Genomic DNA, 18,331 nt, shown 5'->3' on the forward strand with positions numbered 1-18,331 from the left:
AAGTCAACTTGCGATTTTCATGCCAGATGCATTCACCAGACGGCCTGCAAAAACAATTAGTTACTAATTGCAGTGCCATCATTATCAGGTGTAAGATATTGTGGATTTCTTCTCAAGGAGATGAAGCAGACAGTTCTAGGGAAAAAAAAAACTTAAAAATTATTTTTTAATGAATTCTAAAATGAGAAATTTTGCATAAAAGTAATTAGATGGACTTTATTGTTTAAGAAGAGTTCAAAGAGTCAAAAACTGGTATTTAAGAAATTGGTGAAGAGCACTTGGTCTTTTCCCCTGGAAGTGTAACCCTATTAACTGAAAGAGACACTTACTTGAGCAACTTGAAATCTTGGGAGGGTCCTGAATGGCCAATAGTCACATCATTGGTCAATATTTTAAATGGAAAATTGAATTTGGACCTAACTCTTTTTTATCATGCCATGTGAATCATGAAGATAATAAGTTCCCTTCATGCCCTCCAAAACTTAAAGGGAATAAATTAATGCACAGAGAGGAAGCACCCACCAAGGGCTTACCACAAGCAACAACCAATCTTTCTTCTCTTGTGGAAAATCTTCAAAGAAAAAGGGGTTTTGAATGAGAATGAACAAATGAGAAAATGTTAAAGGGTCTTTTTTGCTGGCCTTATTTTATTGTTTGAAGACTAGAAATTTAGTTGTTCTTTTGAGTAACGAAATATCCTCTCCCTTTGACCAAACACTATGCCAAGGAATCCCTTTTTTGAAAAATATGCATTACGTAGACATTGAATGTTTTGTGATCTGAGCTATGATTCAAAGTATTTTTTAAAGCTTCAAGAAATTCTTAGTAGTTACTACAATCCCAACCATGATCCTTCACCCCAAATAATTTATACTTGTTTGTGGCTGAATCTTGAGCATTCACAGTCGGCAAATTTATGGCCTCCTGTTCTTGTAATTTCTAAGTAGAAAAGTCCTATTTTTCACAGTTATATCTTTTTTTAGGTGTAAATTATTATGCAAAAAGAAAGTGTTAGTAAAAACTATGATTAAGATAATTCAATCAGCTTATTCATTTAATAATTACTTCAAATTATGTATATTTAAAGAAATGAATAAAAGTTGTCCTAAATTGTAAGGGTTACTACTACTAAATCATCAGAAACCAAAGATTTTTCAGAATTCATCAGCTCAACAGAAAATTTAATAAGAAAAAAGAAAAGTACTTCAACAGTAAGCTGAATTGGGACCAGAATAAGGATGTGATGAATTCAACCAAACAAAATAGAACTTTATAGACAAAGACCTGAAGTAAAATCACTGAGAAATGAAACACATGGAACAATTAAGTAATATGGTTGTCCAGAGTACATTGAATCTTCAACAATTTCTAATGCTTGACAAAATAATGCCACGTGGTATCCTTCATTGGATCACTTCATCAGAGTTTGTTGAATTGAAAACCAATCTTCAAATTCAATTGGTTAATTCTATATCATCAAGTGGCAACAATCAATATTGGGTCAGAAATTGTCCAAACTCTAGGGATTTGAGTCTCAATTTCATTTTCAGGAGCTACTGGTACACATGAACCATCTTAATAGTATTTACTCGCTCTAGGGTAAAATTGTTAGGTTTTACAGAGGACGTTTCACATAAAAGAATAAATATCAATGAGATCTGAGTCCAATCACATAAGACATTAACACCACTTTTAATCTAAAATATTAAGACAATAGATTTATGAATCTTTATTCTTTTATAATACTTTATTTTCTCATTTTTATCTAATGTTGGACTTAAACTCACTTAAATTTCTAACAAAAGAAATAATGTATTGTTCTGATATGGAATGAGTCAAAACAAACTTCAACATCTACCATCTACCATCTACAGCCTCTATTCTGGTGTAATGAATTTCACTTGTAACAGATAAAAATAATACATCACTGATTTTTAGGAGTTTCTACGTGGAATACCATTATTGCGAATTGAAAATGGGACAGGTCAAGCTTAAAATAAACGTAATAGACAAGCAAATGTGTGTTGATATTTAGTGTTCTCATTTGGTTGATTTTGATCTAATTTAAAATTTAATTTAATAAAATATAATTGAACGAGTCACAAAATATTTTTGTTTATTTTACTATTTCTTTGTAATTTTTCCATTTAATTCAATCTATGATTGAAGTTAACTTGACTCAAATTTAAGTTTAGGTAGAATTTGGTCTTCAAGTCGAGACAACTTTTTTTTACCCTCATTTATTTAATGTTCTACAGAAAAAGAACTTATTCAGAAGTGGATTATGACTAATAATTCATGAATCATGGACCAACTTTACATATATATTTGTGGTATTCTTAAATTAGATTAATTAGATATAGTTGTATGATCTTACTTGAACCATTAACTGTGTCATCAAACACTGTGACATGAAAAATATTAGTAATATTAATTGTTATCATAGAACATGTCAAACCTATTACAAATGAGTTGGGTTACAGAAGTGTTGCCTCATAATTTTGGGACCCACCAGTGGCAGCACCATGGGTTGGTTGGTGAGAAGAATGAGAATAGTATGGATAATATTTATCTCTTAAATGAAATTTGTTTTGGCTCTTAAAGAAAAAGTTTCTCAACACTAGTGGCGGACATTCATTCGAGGTGGAGATGGCTTCAGTCCCCACTTCGTCATGACATTAATTCTTCTTTCAACAAAAATAAAGTTGAGAATATTATCATAACTATTTTATTCATATTTTATTCATATGAATAAAATATGAAAAATACTGCAATACATATATAAAAAAAAAAAAAATTGTCATACTATTTGCAACTTGTTGAAAATGAACTTTAAGGACCTGTTCTCTTGGATGGAATTTACTGTTGAAGGAAATAAGGGAACGCAGATTCAATTTAACATTGTGTTCCATTGCAGTGATATGAGCCGATATGGGACGACTGATTTGAGGGATACACCGATTTTTTCATCCACGGTATACGCAGAAGATTAGCGAGTATCAATGGACATTTTACTAAAAAGCCCTCGTTTTTATTTTCCGATGCAGTACTTGGACCGGCAATATTCGTCCTTTGCCATACGTGTCTCTGCAAAGATTCGTGAAAGATTCCTCTGACCAGATTCTTCTCCACCACAGCTCTCACTCATTTTAAAATGGTGCAACACTGGTGTTTGGTTGTTTGCTGTTGTGAAGCAGAAGCTCATTGAAAGGTGAGTTACGGTGTGTCATTTGGGGAAGATGAGGTTCTTTGGGGGTGTGGTGGTGGTCGTGAGGTGTTGCGGTGGTGGCGTGTAGGAGGTGTTGCAGGACTGGGATGGTGGTGCCGTATAAGAGGTGTTGCAGGCTGTGATGGGAGTGGGACGGCACCGGTTACGTAACCGGTGCCATGTTTTGAAATAGCGACACCGGTTACGACACCGGTATCATGCTTATATTTTTATTTTCACGCATTTGTTTGTTTTGTGCAGGTGGACCTGGACGTGGAGGAATTGGTTGGAGCTGCCGGCTGCCGGAGGAGCTGAGGTTATGCACCCTTGTTAAAAAATTCATTTGATTAACTTAATGAATTTGAGCAAAAGGGTAGCTGCACATGGGAAGGTGATCAATGAGAAACACTGGCAAAAAGTAATGATATGTAACCAAGAAATACTTTAACTAGATTAAATCCAAGGTCTATGGCAGCATTAATTGAATTCATAACTTTTTCATGCCCTCTGCGTCTGGTCATAAACTCAAACTTTGCAGGTATAGATGCATAATATCGGTGAAGAAAAAAAGAGTGGTAATTTCTCATTAATTCATGATTATGATGATCGCAATTTAATTTAAAAAATTGATTTGAATGGAGAAGTATCAGTATTTGACATGGGAACAAACACCTTTATGTTTCCATTTTGAGTATCAGGGCATGGCATCGTGGATCATATTAATTGCAGGCCTTCTAAATGTACAGATAAATGAATTGGATAGTTTGGTGATGAGAGTGAAGGACTTGGGATTAAGAAATTGGTATTTCAGGCCTATAATTTTTTTGGCAAGTAAAATCAAGACTTTTTATGCAAACTTTTAATATTTAATATTTTATACATTTTCTTGTACTATTTTTTTACATTAATCAAAATTCATTTTTTTTAAGTTTAAAAAAAATTTAATTTAATTTTTATGACTAAAAATAACTAATTTACAAATTATTTCAATAACATCAATTCAAAAATTCATCTTTTTTTATACAAGGGTATTATGGTAACTTAATAAATATATCTATTTTAACATATAATTTTATCTATCACATCAATCAAATCTTTCACTAACTTTCATAAAAATTATCTCCAAATCCACTCACTTTATCCTCTAAATCTACTCAAAAAAACACAAATATTCATCCACCTAAATCTACACAAATCTATCTTCACACTCTCCCCCATATCTATCTACACAAAGGAACACACCCTAAAACTTTTTCATAGTCTTTTATTGGACGCAAGACTTTTACGACGGTTTTCGTAACACTAACATAAAAATAGCTTTCAAATCACCAATTTCACATCAAGTACAGTAAAATTCCAAGTCAAAAATATGCAGTAATATTTTTATAATATTTTGTACAAATTAACATTGTTCTACCTGACGTTAATCCTCTGTTTAACATCAGTCACAGGTCAATCAAATGTTAAATAACATTGAATTATCCTGAGATTAATGTTAAATGGATAATCCTCACCTTTCTCTTTCTCATTTGCGTGAAACCTTTTACCAAAATGCAACGACAGTGTCAAACTCGTACAAACAAATTCTTTAACCTATTTTGTTTCATTTTGTCCCTGTGATGCTAGTTTGGGCTTAAACTTTAATTCTCTTCTATTGCATTTTGCATTAAGGTTTGTCTCGTGTCATTATTGTATGCCTAAAGATTGTGTTTTTTTCTGTCATTGAGGTTGAATTTTCTCATTTTCTTTATTGTTTTACCTTAACCCATTTGATCCTGATTTGTAAAATTCATTAAAGTTAGTTAGAAAATTATTTTTAACTCAATTTTTTGTATGATAACTTCTATTAAGATGGAAATACGGTGATGAATGCGCCGGTCAATCCCAAAGACGATTGGGGATCTAAAATTTAAATATTTCATGATTTATGGTATATCTTTTATTCTTTTAGTAATTTTTCTCCCATTTTTAGAAAATTTTAAAAAGTTTTGCAATGTATTTTTGTATTATATATTGATTTACAATGCTTTTAGAGAACATAAATATTAGTTTAAAATTTAAAAAAGATCACAAATTCATGAACATAAATTAATGTATAAATGTTATAAATACAACAAATGTTAATTTGCATATAATGCAAGGACAACATACATATAATACTAGGACAACATACGTTAATTTGTTTCTTGCTATACTATTTGACCTTTATCACGTACAAGACTTAACATAACATATATTAAAGTCTTTTTTGTATGAGTGTTAAAATACCGTATAAATTAACATTGATCATTCATAATGTTTGACGTAAATTTACGTCTATCATTTGGAGGAATCAACGTAAAATTACATCATTCATTATAACATCAAACCATTGTTGGACATAGAAAAAATCCAAAATAACATACGTAAAAAGATTTATTTTTTGAGTGTTGTTGATATTTGAGATTAAAATTACATTAAACTACTTATTTTTTATTATTCTTGCTCTATTAATTGTTTATATGAACTACAATAATTATATATATATATATATATATTAAAATTTTAATTTAATTTAATTTATATAAAAATATGCATATGTATGTAATATTAAACATTTAATAATTCTTATATTTTGAATTTGTTTAACGCTAATCTTTCAATTAATTATAACAGAAGTTAAACAATTTACCATAGTAACCAATAAATGTATAAAAATATAAAATAATATTAGACTCTATATATACTATATCTTAATTTCTAACACGAAAATTTATTTTTGCTTGATATACTTCAAAATGAACTTTTATTTGTGTACTGAAAATTTAATTTAAATACATAGTGTGTTTTTTACATTACATCTAAATGTAATTATTTTATATGATATGATCGTTAAACTTTGTAATAAATATTATATATATATATATATATATATATATATATATATATATATATATATATATATATATACACGATTTGTAATTGATTGGAAGTATAAATATATGCTTACACTAAAGTTCTAAAATACTACTTACTTTCTATTTTATTTGTTTGTTGGAGTTAATCTAAGGGTAAACTACTGGTTATTTAAAAATAATATGTTGAACAGAAAATTCCATGGTTTAATTCTCTACTGTGAAACTTGGTTTGACCTGAAAATAAAATTAATAACATTCTTGTTCACCGAAAGTTTGAAATCATTACCCCTTAAATAAGATAATTAGACACCACTAATTGGACAACTAGGTTAGGACAGATGCTTACTTAATATCCAAAAGTATAACTTAAACACATTTCCTTTACTATACAATTCAATAAATTTTAATATATCATTTAAATAATTAATTATAGTTTTTAATAAAATAACATTTTATTATTTCGTTTAGAGAATTTTATATGACACGATTGAAGATCTAATTTTATAAAATGTTGTCACCTATAAAAAGATGTTATTATTAATATGAAACTGTGTTACTTGTGCTAGAGTCAACACGTGTCAAGTTCCAGAGCCAAAGCCCTATTTAGTTCAGGGTGGAGATTCTAGGGTTTTAGGTTTTAACAGCTTCACGCACCTCCGAAGGAGAGAACAGAACCTCCGTTCTGTTTTACAAGGCTGGTAAGATCTAAAGTTCACAACTTTCTTTCGACCAATTTCTTTTCTGTATATTAAAATTTTGCTCTTGTTCTTCGATAACTTGCTGGTTTCTTTTTCCCCCGCATGCCCTTGTTATTGGATTCGTAGCAGTTTCTTATTTTTCTCTTTGGTTATGCCTTACACTCTGCAAGATTAATTTTTTTTCGATCGCTAGTCTTTTTGTTTAAAACACAAGTGGGTATTCTCATTTTTTTATTTGTACTTTGGCTGGTGTTTTTTTTTTTTTTTTCTTTTTCCCTCAGACCTATTGCACATATGAACATGTATTCAGCATATATAAGAGTTATTGTTGATTCAGTGTCTTTCTAGTGGGGCAAATTTTTTGGTGTGAAAGGCTATTATATGTTTGTAATTTTATCTGGGAATGATTTGCTTCTAAAATGATACTGAAAACATCCATTCACGAATCCATACCTACTATGAGTTCGTGTTTACGTGGGGAATACGCTGTTTTCCGATTGGATTGAACAAGGTACGCCTCAGACTTGATGATGTGGAGTGTGGAGTTCAATCACATGTCCACAACCTTTGGTGGTCACTTTTAATTTTTGAGCTGTGGCTAGTGAGAAAATATATTGCAACTGATTGGTGATTATTTTAATATGAAAGAATGTGATCTGGGGTTTGGAACTTTTGTGTGCCAATGAGGTTAAGTTACATTGATCAATTAATATACTGTATAACATTGTTGGCTTGTGATACTTTTGTAGGTTTGAACAATGGCGTTTTTAAATAAAATTGGAAATCTACTCAAGAATTCTGCTGTCAAGCACATCAATCAAGATTTTTCTGCGTCTACCCCCTCACTTTTCCAAGCAATTAGATCCATGTCATCTGCAAAGCTTTTTGTCGGAGGTACTGTAGTTTAGCGTGATGTATATTTTCAGAATGGAACTCAGCTAAAGCTCTTAAACTTTCGTTGCAGGTATTTCTTACAGCACTGATGATATGAGCCTTCGGGAAGCATTTGCTCGCTATGGAGAAGTTCTTGATGGTATTTTTCTGACATACATAGTCCACTAGTTTTTCATTATTTAAGGTAGAGGTAATAAATATCACACTCATGAAAAGGAAAAAGTCATTTGTGAATACTTTTTCAGTGTTCTGAAGAATCCAATGACATACATTATGAATATGCTTTGATAGAGAGGCTACCATTTTTTTTTTATAAAAATAAAGGCTGCTCATTGATTGTTATGTACATAGTGGAAATACTTTAGCCTGTTCGTCTGTCTAAGAATGAATTTCACAATTGTAGTTGTTAGCGATGATAGAGTGTTGTAACAGCCACCATTTGTATTGTGTTACAAACTGGCGGGTAACAATCCAATGTTTATATAACATGCATTTAAAAATGTCTTTGTCGAGCAAACATGTTTCATTTCAAAATATGATGCTTATTGATATTAGCTCTTAAACTGTTTGTTTTCGATATTCTTCCAGTCAGGGTTATTATGGATCGTGAAACTGGCAGATCAAGAGGTTTTGCCTTCATAACCTTTGCAACAAGTGAGGATGCATCTTCTGCCATTCAGGCCTTGGATGGTCAGGTATATCTCTTGTCCGTGCTAACTTTTAAAAATGTCATTCGTCGTGACATTTCACATTGGAAGCAAGCATGTTGTTAAATACTTCTGTAATTTTATCTGTATGTATGAAGAAATTATAAAGTTGTTTTTACATTATTTATGAGCTAGTCAAAAACCTAGTATGACTCGGTTTAAAAATAAGAATATTTGAGAAACCAACAAATTCTTATAATATGGAGTTAGATTTGAAAACCATGATCAAGACTTTGAAAGATACATGTTTTAGTAAATTAACCAATTAATCTTGTCTATTTAAAATAAAGAAGGAACAAGGATTGAATTCTTCACATGAGGGTTCAATTAGAATTTAGCATCGAGTAATTGTTACTGTTAGCTTCAGTCGATAAATCAAGCTAATGTCTGCCTACGTTATAAGAGTGCAATGTTGCTTTGGTATCTCTAATAGTTGTGTTACAGGATCTTCATGGTCGGAGAATTCGGGTGAATTATGCTACAGAAAGGTCACGCCCAGGGTTTGGAGGTGGTGGAGGTGGCTATGGTGGAGGTGGTGGTTATGGTGGTGGTGGAGGTGGCTATGGTGGCGGTGGTGGTTATGGTGGTGGTGGAGGTGGAGGTGGCTATGGTAGAGATAGTTATGGAGGAAACAACAGCAGGGGTGGAAGCTATGGAAGTGGTGGTTATGGTGTTCAAGGAAGCTATGGTGGTGGCAATGCTGAAACTAGTTACACTAGTGGTGGTGATGCTAGTAATTACCAATTTGGTGGAAATTCTGGTGGGGATCTTGGCTCAGCTAGTGGTGAATTCGGAAGCAGCCAAAATGAAGGAACAGGCGCAGCAGACAATGATGAATTCAATCCACTTGAAGACAATGTGAGGGGGAACAGTGATGAACAACCTGATGACTATGCTCAGACCCGTAGGTGAGATTTTCACCTTGCCTAGAGCAAGTAACCGGTGCTTGTTGATAAACAAATGCGTCTCCAATTTTCTTGTTTCACTTCTTGATTTTCAGCAGTTCATTGCTTGGTTTGAACATGATATTTTGTCAGCTCAAGGACTGATGTAAAATAATATTTTTGTAGGAGTTGAACTTCATATAGAATAATTTTACTGTTGATCTACATTCAGTATCTGGAATGATAAACGAATATGCAAAATTTACATAGTTCATGATATCAAATGATTTTAAGAATGGCTGGAGTTAAGACAACAACAACCTATTCCAGGGAAACACAGGATGCAAGGACATTTATTGAAGTTGTTTCTTTACTTTTTCAAACTCCTCATCAAAGGACATTCTTAGTTTATTGTTCAATGGGAAATGGCTTTTTAGGTTCTTCTGTTGGCGATCGGAAGTTAATTCATTTGATTTTTAAATGTTCAATTAGGTTAATTAGATTTCAATTCATATTCATTTAATTGGGCAAAACTAGTTCAGATGTTTTTTGGTTGTGATTTGAATTTGGTTTTGAAGCCAGATTTTAACAAGTCCATTATTGGTTTTAAATTATAAACCAATTTAAAAATTTGTATCAACACATGAACGGTTTGAAAAAATGGGGCCAAAGATGAAATCACATGGATAAAGTTAAACTGAAGGTACATTAAAGTGTTAATATTTTAGGCAAAGTTACAGTATTAATATCTAAGACACTATGCCTACGTTAAATTGAAGGTCTCCGAACTGAATGGATCAAAAGATTATCTAGTTATATTTTCACTAAAGATGTCTCGAATGAAACTACCGAAGACAATAAAAAAATTTCTTGATTGAGCCCAAAATTTTCCATCTAAGATTTTGTCAAATTAAAATTTAAACATATTTAGATGGAAACTTTTAAAAAATTTATGAAGAAATACAAGATAGGCCATGTGGATTGCCCCGCACGCAGCACACTGTAAAAAGGTGGAGAGCGAATATCTTTGGGGCCTTCTCCCTGCACCTCCAAGAAATTTTCTGTACCTCCAAAATTTACATTTCTGCTCTTATTTAATATCTTGTGAGAATGGTTGAAAGTGGTTACGGACGCAGTAAATTTCATTTACTGCGTCAACCTCCCTGCACCCCCAAAACGTTACTATACATTACTAATGTACTCCCTCTGTTCTCCATCATCCATTCATTCCTGCTTCTTCAGTCCTTCATTCTGTGGAGTGGTCCCTCTCACTCGTGCTTCAGCCCTTCATTTGGTCATTCGTCCTTCTTCAGTCCTTCATTCTGTGCAGTGGTCCCTCTCACTCGTGCTTCAGCCCTTCATTCTCTGCAGTGGTCCCTCGTATCTTTGTTGGTTCATTCTATCTGTGGTGGTCCCTGGAAGAGGTTTGTATCCTCATTTGTTTATTCATGCATTTGATTATTGTTTTGTTTGCATTATTGTGATTATTATTGTGATTGAAGGTTGATTCTTTGAAGGAAGTTCTTCTGAGTAACTGCTTTACCTCCTCCAAGTGATATTTCCGTCAGGTTAGCCTTCATACCACCACCATAAGTTTGTAAATTGAATTTGTTTGAAGGGATTGTTTGGAATTCAAAATGTATGGGAAACGGAATACAGAATCCGTTTCAAAACTGTATGAAACGGATTATGTATTCCGTTTCATACAGTATGAAACGGATTCTGTGTTCCGTTTCATAAAAAAATTTGCAAATTTTTTTTGAAACGGAGTACAGAATCCGTTTCATACAGTTTTGAAACGGATTCTGTATTCCGTTTCGTATAAATTATGATTTTCGGCATATGTATCAGAATTGAATAACTTATTTGGTTGAAATTTCCGCTCCTTATTTGTATGGATGTTTTGTCCAACACATCAAACACTTGAAGTCCAAACACTTGAACATGAAATAGAAACCAAAATTTTGTTTTTCTAAACGGATTACATAATCCGTGTGTTAAAGATGTGAAACGGAATAGCTATTCCGTTTCATGGTATTCCGTTTCATAATTTGATTTTGTGTGTTGGTGTGTATATTGTGTTATTGGTGAATTTTTACTTATTAGATGGGTTATTTACTTATTAAAATTTCTTTTTTTATTATAGTTCATTATGGAAGAGCATCATTTTAGTTATTTGAGTTTCTTGGATTCTCAAGCGGATTCTCAACAAAATTGTAGTCTCATGTCAGAGTTTTCTGATTTTGTTCATGATATTTGCGAACAAGATTATACATCTCATTTTACAACCGATGATATTTTCTCAACACGTGAAGATTTAATTAAATGGGTTAGAGGGGTTGCTTATAATCTTGGGTTTGTCGTTATTATTCTAAGATCGGATAAATACAATGGACAACCAGGAAGAAAGACCCATGTATTATTAGGTTGTGAAAGAGGTGGAAAATATAGAAAATACAAGTGTGATGCAGAACCCAGTTTATCTGGGACAAGAAAATGTGATTGTCCCTTTAGATTGAGAGGGAGACCCATCTCTCAAGGGGAGGGATGGGTGTTGAACGTAAAATGTGGTTACCATAATCACGATGTCTCTTCTACTCTAGTTGGTCACCCCTATGCGGGTAGGTTGAAGTCTACTGAACAGTCGTTGCTTGTTGATATGACCAAAAGTCAAGTCAAACCTGCAAATATACTTCTCACTTTGAAAGAAAAAGATGATTGTAATGTTACAACTCTGAAGCAAGTGTATAATGCGAGATATAGGTACAAACGTTCAATAAGAGGTTCAAGAACTGAGTTACAACAGTTAATGTTGATGTTGGAACGTGATCACTACATCCATTTTAGTAGATGTCTTGATGAATCTGATGTGGTAAGCGATTTGTTCTGGACCCATCCTGATGCTGTGAAGTTGTTAAATTCATTCAACATTGTGTTCTTAATGGATAGTACCTATAAAACCAACAAATATCGGTTGCCATTACTTGAGATTGTTGGTGTGACCTCAACAGGATTAACTTTCTCGGCCGCTTTTGCATTTTTATCTACTGAAAAGCAAAATAATTTCATTTGGGCTCTTGAAAGGCTAAGAGGTCTATTTATGACGTCCGAGGGTGGTCCACAAGTCATTGTAACTGATAGGGATCTTGCTCTAATGAATGTTGTTGGCATGGTGTTCCCTCAGTGTTATCGTTTTCTATGCCGTTTCCACATTCAAAAAAATGTGCAGGCAAAGTGCAAAATGTTAGTAAATTCTGTTGACGCATGGGATGTTGTACTTCAAGCCTGGGAGAATGTCATGGACTGTGAAGATGAATTAAAGTTCAACGAGTGTGTTCATCGTCTTGAGCTTGTTTGCCAACCATGGCCTGTATTCTTTGAATATGTTAACAACTCGTGGATCATTCCTTATAAGAAATTCTTTGTGAAGGCTTGGACGAACAAAGTTATGCATTTGGGGAATACAACATCAAACAGGTATGTTTGTATTTTGCTATTAATTAAATTTTTTTTTATTAATGGTTTATATGATTTCCTTGTATAAATTGTACTAGGGTTGAGTCTGCTCACTGGAGTCTGAAGAAAGTTCTTGGAAGTAGTATGGGAGACCTTTGTTCGTGTTGGGATGGAATTCACAACGTTATTATCTTGCAACACAACGAAATTAAGGCGTCTTTTGAAAGAAGTATAAATCTGATCAGTGACTCTTACAAGGCATTGAGTTATAGAAGATTAGTGGGTAATATTTCTAGATGTGCCTTAGAACTCCTTGCTCCAGAGTTGGAAAGAGTAAAGAAGATTGGATTCGATAGTAGTCGGTGTGGCTGCATTCTCAGACAAACATATGGTCTACCATGTGCGTGTGAATTAGCACGATATGATCCTGGGATTATTCCTCTCCAAGAAATTCATGTCATGTGGACTAGGTTGAGCTTCTCCAATGTCTCATCTTCACAATCTGAAGGGCAATTATCTATTCAGAGGGAGGTTGATCTACTGCTTAATCTTTTCAAAGAAGTTGATATTGCAGGAAAAGTGACCATAAAACATAAATTACTTGACATAGTTAGCCCTTCCATGACATCGATGTTACCACCACCGAGTAAAGTTAAGACGAAAGGTGCAGCTAAGAGTCATAGATCAAAGAAGTCAACCAAACGTGATCCCTCCTATTTTGAGCATGTGGACGCCTTCATAGAGTCCTCAAGACAAGACACATTTGTTGCAAAAACAGAAAACAAGGTGAAGAGCAAACGTGTAATTGAAGAGAAAGTAATACCCATGCTAGAACAGTTCAATCCTGTTTTTCATCCATATATACTCGATGTTGTCGATGTTGTGGCGGACGGTCATTGTGGATATAGATGCATTGCTGCATTGTTGGGTATGGGTGAGGAGTCGTGGCCTCTAATCAGACATGATCTATACAAAGAACTTAGCCAATGGCGAGATGAATATGCAACGTTAGTTGGAGGCTATGATCGTCTGGAAGAACTGAGAAAGTCTTTGCTAGTTCAATCACCATCAGGGGTATAACTTCTATACACCACTATTGAAATTTATGTATTACAAGTTTTTTATGATTTTGTTTTATTATAATCTAATTAATTATATACAGGCTAATCGAGACAAGTGGATGACTATACCAGACATGGGGTATGCGATTGCTAATCGGTATAATGTAATCCTCGTGTGCTTGTCATCAGTTCAGAATTTGACTATATTCCCACTTCGTACATCCCCACCTACTTCGCAAAGTCAACATCGACTAATTTGTATCGGACATGTTTACAATTCTCATTTTGTTCAGGTATATATGTTTATATATATATATATATATATATATATATATATATATATATATATATATATATATATATTATTTTTATAAATAACTTTATTTCTCTATTGACTAATTGCGTATTTACAGGTTCGTCTACAAGAAGGTTGTCCATTACCGACAGTGGATATCATATCATCTAGCAATTGTTACCCAAAGGCAAAAGGGTGGGCATCATTTTATAGAGATAGGATGCAAGCATTCCTAGATTTACACATAGTGGATCGCAGTTATGTAGATCTCATGGAAGACTGATATTTGTTGATTGTATTTAAGTATTTCACTGTTGTAGTTTGTAATTATTTTACCAATATATAAAATTCTAACTCCTTTGGCCAAGGGACGGATATATTTTGGCCTCATTGCTAACATTAAATAACTTAATATAAAATACCATATATAGATGAAATATCTTAACATAAAATCCAATACAAATGTCAATTCTAACATCAAATACAAATAAATCGACTATCCAGACGTAGATGGTCGTCGACCTCGAACTCTACGTCCTCCTCTAGTCTCTTCCTCTTCAAGTCCATCTTGAGCCATCTGCAATAACTCATGAGTGCGATCCCAGACAACTGTGCCCTCAGTAACATCTCTACAGTCTATCATCCGCTGAAGACCACCTACAATGCGTTTCACGAGACCCTGTCATAATAACAAGTTAATGTCAAATATTAATAGTTACTAATAATATGAACAACTAAATGTGTGACATACCAATAAACCACTGGAAGATGATGACGGTGACGTCCTCTGAACTGTTATGTCATCTGGCAAATTCCGACGAAGTCGGGGCACAAGCACAAGGCTAGGTCGGTCGGCCTCAGCTCCACGTAAAATGTATGGATGGGAGACTCTCCTAAACCACTGCAAATATCCATCTGAACATGAAAAGGGAGCTGGTGCTTGGACCACTTGATGTACAACAAACTGCTCGTGCTTTTTCCACCGATCATCAATAGCCTCAAAGTCCATCATGGGAACCGAACTAGGCGGTCGTGGAATAGGCTGGATGAAGCCAAATTGTCGCAACACACGCTCCGGCAAATGACGTTGTACGACGGTCCCAACCCTCAGGAAGCCAGAAAACATGCTATGTGTTACCAGTTGTCGTGCAGCTCTGTGTGCTACATATGGGTTCCAAATCATCCCATCATATGTCAAGCCATCCAACTGGACTCTAACATCAGCTATAGCGGAAATGGCGCGTCCAGTGACATAACGTAGAGCACGGGGTTCGGTCTCCACATATGTATCCCGTACTTGCTTCCTTCCCAATGTAGGGAAGTGCTCGTATATCCAAGCCTGTATCAAATAATATTTCATTTAACCATTGTCATATAAAACTAAAAACAAGTGAAATAAAGAATAAAATGTTATATAAATGGGTACCTGCAGAAGAGGTAGATATCCAGCTAATTGCTTTGTATTTGCAAAGCTGGCATCTCCTAGCTGCTCATATAAGTGGACAAGAGCAGCAACTCCCCAACCATATGTACGACATGTGGAGAGATCTCTAAATAGCTCGAGATAATGTGTACGAACATAGGTGGCGCTTTTGTTAGCAAATATCGTGCACCCTACAAGGTGCAAAAGATATGCACGTGCAGCAAACTCCCATAGCTCGTTTTCACAACAGTTGTGATACAAGTCTCTCAACCAGCTCAGTCGGACCTGTGCACCCCGACTTTGATTCAGCTCCACACATGCCATGGCCCGGTCAACACCAAGAAGTGTTGTCAAAATCTGAACAGAATCTTCATATTCCAGATTTTCAGTGGAGCAAAAGTTTCCACTGATGGAAAGATGGAGAAGTGACCATACGTCATCCAAAGTGATGGTCATCTCCCCAATGGGTAAATGAAAAGTATTAGTCTCGGGATGCCATCTCTCCACGAAACCCAATACTAACCCAAGATCGATATATTCATATAAAATATCGCACAAAGGCGATAATCCAGAAGCTAACACAAAAGGTGCAACAGCAGGGTGAGGACGTCCTAATTTCTTAACTTTCTTAATATGGGAGACCACTTTCACAGCTCGATCCTACCAGAAGAAACAAACAACAATAAAAATACTTAACAACAATAAAATTAAACCTATATAAAAACTTCTTACTGACCTGACCATCCCATATCATGCGTGCAACATGATCCTGGTATTGCGTCAATAAAGATGTATCATACGGCCCACCAGGAAATCCTCCACCATCGTTATCAATGACCTGCTCGTCCTCCCGATGAACGTCAGGAACCTCATTCTCAACAATGTCATCCTCAACGACATTAGCCTCATGCTGACCCCTTCTACGAGCCGATGCTGTCGGTCTCTTTCGTGCAGCACCCTGTCTGGAACTCTCGGGTGCATCATTTGAACCACGTCTAGATATATTTCCTCGTGTCCTCACCATATCTATAATTAAATAAAAGACAAATTAATACATAATAAATAATAAATAAAAAGGGGAAACGGATCCCACATTCCGTTGTGGAAAAAAAATTTAAACGTCAAACGGATTACACAATCCGTTTGAAAAAAAAAAATACAGAAACGGATTACACAATCCGTTTCAAAAAAAAATTAAAATAAAGAAACGGATTACACAGTCCGTTTCAAAAAAAAATTACAGAAACGGATTACACAATCCGTTTCAAAAAAAAAATTTAAAATAAAGAAACGGATTACACAATCCGTTTCAAAAAAAAAATTTCAGAAACGGATTACACAATCCGTTTCAAGAAAAAAAAATTACAGAAACGGATTACACAATCTGTTTCAGAAAAAAAAAAAAGGAAACGGATTCCACATTCCGTTTCCTAAAAAAAAAAATTATACGGGAAACGGATTCCATAATCCGTTTCCTTAAAAAAAATAAAAACACCTCTCTAACGCACACCACTCATCAATACAACCCACCTTTCCAGGTTTAACAAAAACCTACATATAAAAACCTACATATAAAATCAATTAAAATAAAAATATACACATGCATTAAAATAAAAATATACAATGTCTAATATTAAAAAAGCAGTATTACTTACCTGCAAAAATTGAGAAGCCGCGGGAAAGGATGAAAGATGGTTGCCCACGGTGGGGAGAAGAATTGTGTGTGGAGGAGAAAAGGAGAAAAGGATGGCGTGGGAAGAATGGTTTGTGGGAGAAGAGGGAGAATGAGTGCGCTGTAGTGGGGGAGAAGGGGAGAAGAATGAGTGCGCTGCTGTGGGGGAGAAGGGGAGAAGAATGAGTGCGCTGCAGTGGGGGAGAAGGGGAGAAGAATGCTTTGTGGGAGGCTAGGTCAAAGATTCCAAAAAGGTGGTGCAGTGCGTGCAGCGTGCAGAGAGAGGGAATCTGCTTTTTATTGGGGTGCGGTGGAGGGGTTTTGGGGGTGCAGTGTACTGAGGGCTGTGAGGGGTGCAGGTGTATTTGGGGGTGCAATGCGGTGAAATTTAGAAAAGACACAGTAAATTTTTTTTTAACCAGAAGCAACGTTGGAAATAAAGTAGGTTTTGGGGGTACAGGAGATTTCTTTGGAGGTGCAGGGAGAAGCCCCCATATCTTTTGTTAACACTTCATTGATAAATTTTTTGTATTTTACTGTTGTGCAGTGTAGTTTGTTTGTTTAATGCGATTAAACATTTTTATATTTATCATACAAATCTAGATTTTATTTTAATATTTTTTTATTCTATGATATGCTTAGTTATAGTAAATAATAAATCATTAGTTTGAAGAGTTTTGTTTTTTTGGTAATTGTCATACTTAAAGAAAACCTTGATTTAGTAAGAGATTCAATTTTGAGATTAAAAATTGTGAAAGATTTTCTAAATTTATTTTAATTTTCTTTTAATTTATGTAACATATCACGCTTATTAACACGTAGCTATTAAAAGTTAGCCAGCTCCACTCACTTTTAGCAAACCAAAACTTATGAGACTAACCTGCATTACCACTCCTACAAAAATGGATTTAAAGGTGAATCTAATCCATTAAAACTAACTTCAAAATAGTTTGAATTGGTGTGAAAATGAATTAGTTTTGATTACTTAGATGTACACAGGATGTTGTGCAATTTATATCTACAGCTAAAAGAAGTTAGGATTTAAAATCGGTGACCCAAAATAAATAAATAAAACGTGACATTTCAATAATTAGGGTATTAATATAACACATCATCAAGATCAGCACACTGATATG

At 34.3% G+C, this 18,331-nt stretch overlaps 2 protein-coding genes across 2 annotated transcripts; both read left to right on the top strand.

Moving 5' to 3' along the window:
- The first annotated feature begins 6,662 nt into the window (after positions 1-6,662).
- Positions 6,663-9,557, top strand: LOC114182964 (uncharacterized). The gene is made up of 5 exons (XM_028069775.2): positions 6,663-6,803; positions 7,553-7,697; positions 7,768-7,836; positions 8,286-8,392; positions 8,849-9,557. The coding sequence occupies exons 2-5, from the start codon at positions 7,562-7,564 to the stop codon at positions 9,314-9,316; spliced, it is 780 nt and encodes a 259-aa protein (XP_027925576.1). The 5' UTR covers positions 6,663-6,803; positions 7,553-7,561; the 3' UTR covers positions 9,317-9,557.
- A 2,271-nt stretch (positions 9,558-11,828) lies between these two features.
- LOC114185759 (uncharacterized) lies at positions 11,829-14,494 on the top strand. Its single transcript, XM_028073663.2, has 4 exons — positions 11,829-12,765; positions 12,843-13,818; positions 13,907-14,098; positions 14,219-14,494. The coding sequence occupies exons 1-4, from the start codon at positions 11,948-11,950 to the stop codon at positions 14,381-14,383; spliced, it is 2,151 nt and encodes a 716-aa protein (XP_027929464.1). The 5' UTR covers positions 11,829-11,947; the 3' UTR covers positions 14,384-14,494.
- Positions 14,495-18,331: the final 3,837 nt, after the last annotated feature.

Source organism: Vigna unguiculata, chromosome 5 (genome assembly GCF_037176805.1).
Source record: "Vigna unguiculata cultivar grain cowpea cultivar isolate G323 ecotype 2 chromosome 5, ASM3717680v1, whole genome shotgun sequence".
NCBI classification, from domain to species: Eukaryota; Viridiplantae; Streptophyta; class Magnoliopsida; order Fabales; family Fabaceae; genus Vigna; species Vigna unguiculata.

What these genes read in the sequence shown, in the direction of transcription:
- LOC114182964 (XM_028069775.2), top strand. Translation starts at nt 7,562, where the DNA reads ATGGCGTTTTTAAATAAAATTGGAAATCTACTCAAGAATTCTGCTGTC. An exon ending in TGCAAAGCTTTTTGTCGGAG is followed by an intron (nt 7,698 to 7,767) that starts GTACTGTAGTTT and finishes CTTTCGTTGCAG; the next exon opens with GTATTTCTTACAGCACTGAT. An exon ending in CTATGGAGAAGTTCTTGATG is followed by an intron (nt 7,837 to 8,285) that starts GTATTTTTCTGA and finishes ATATTCTTCCAG; the next exon opens with TCAGGGTTATTATGGATCGT.
- LOC114185759 (XM_028073663.2), top strand. Translation starts at nt 11,948, where the DNA reads ATGACCAAAAGTCAAGTCAAACCTGCAAATATACTTCTCACTTTGAAA. An exon ending in GGGAATACAACATCAAACAG is followed by an intron (nt 12,766 to 12,842) that starts GTATGTTTGTAT and finishes AAATTGTACTAG; the next exon opens with GGTTGAGTCTGCTCACTGGA. An exon ending in ACAATTCTCATTTTGTTCAG is followed by an intron (nt 14,099 to 14,218) that starts GTATATATGTTT and finishes GCGTATTTACAG; the next exon opens with GTTCGTCTACAAGAAGGTTG.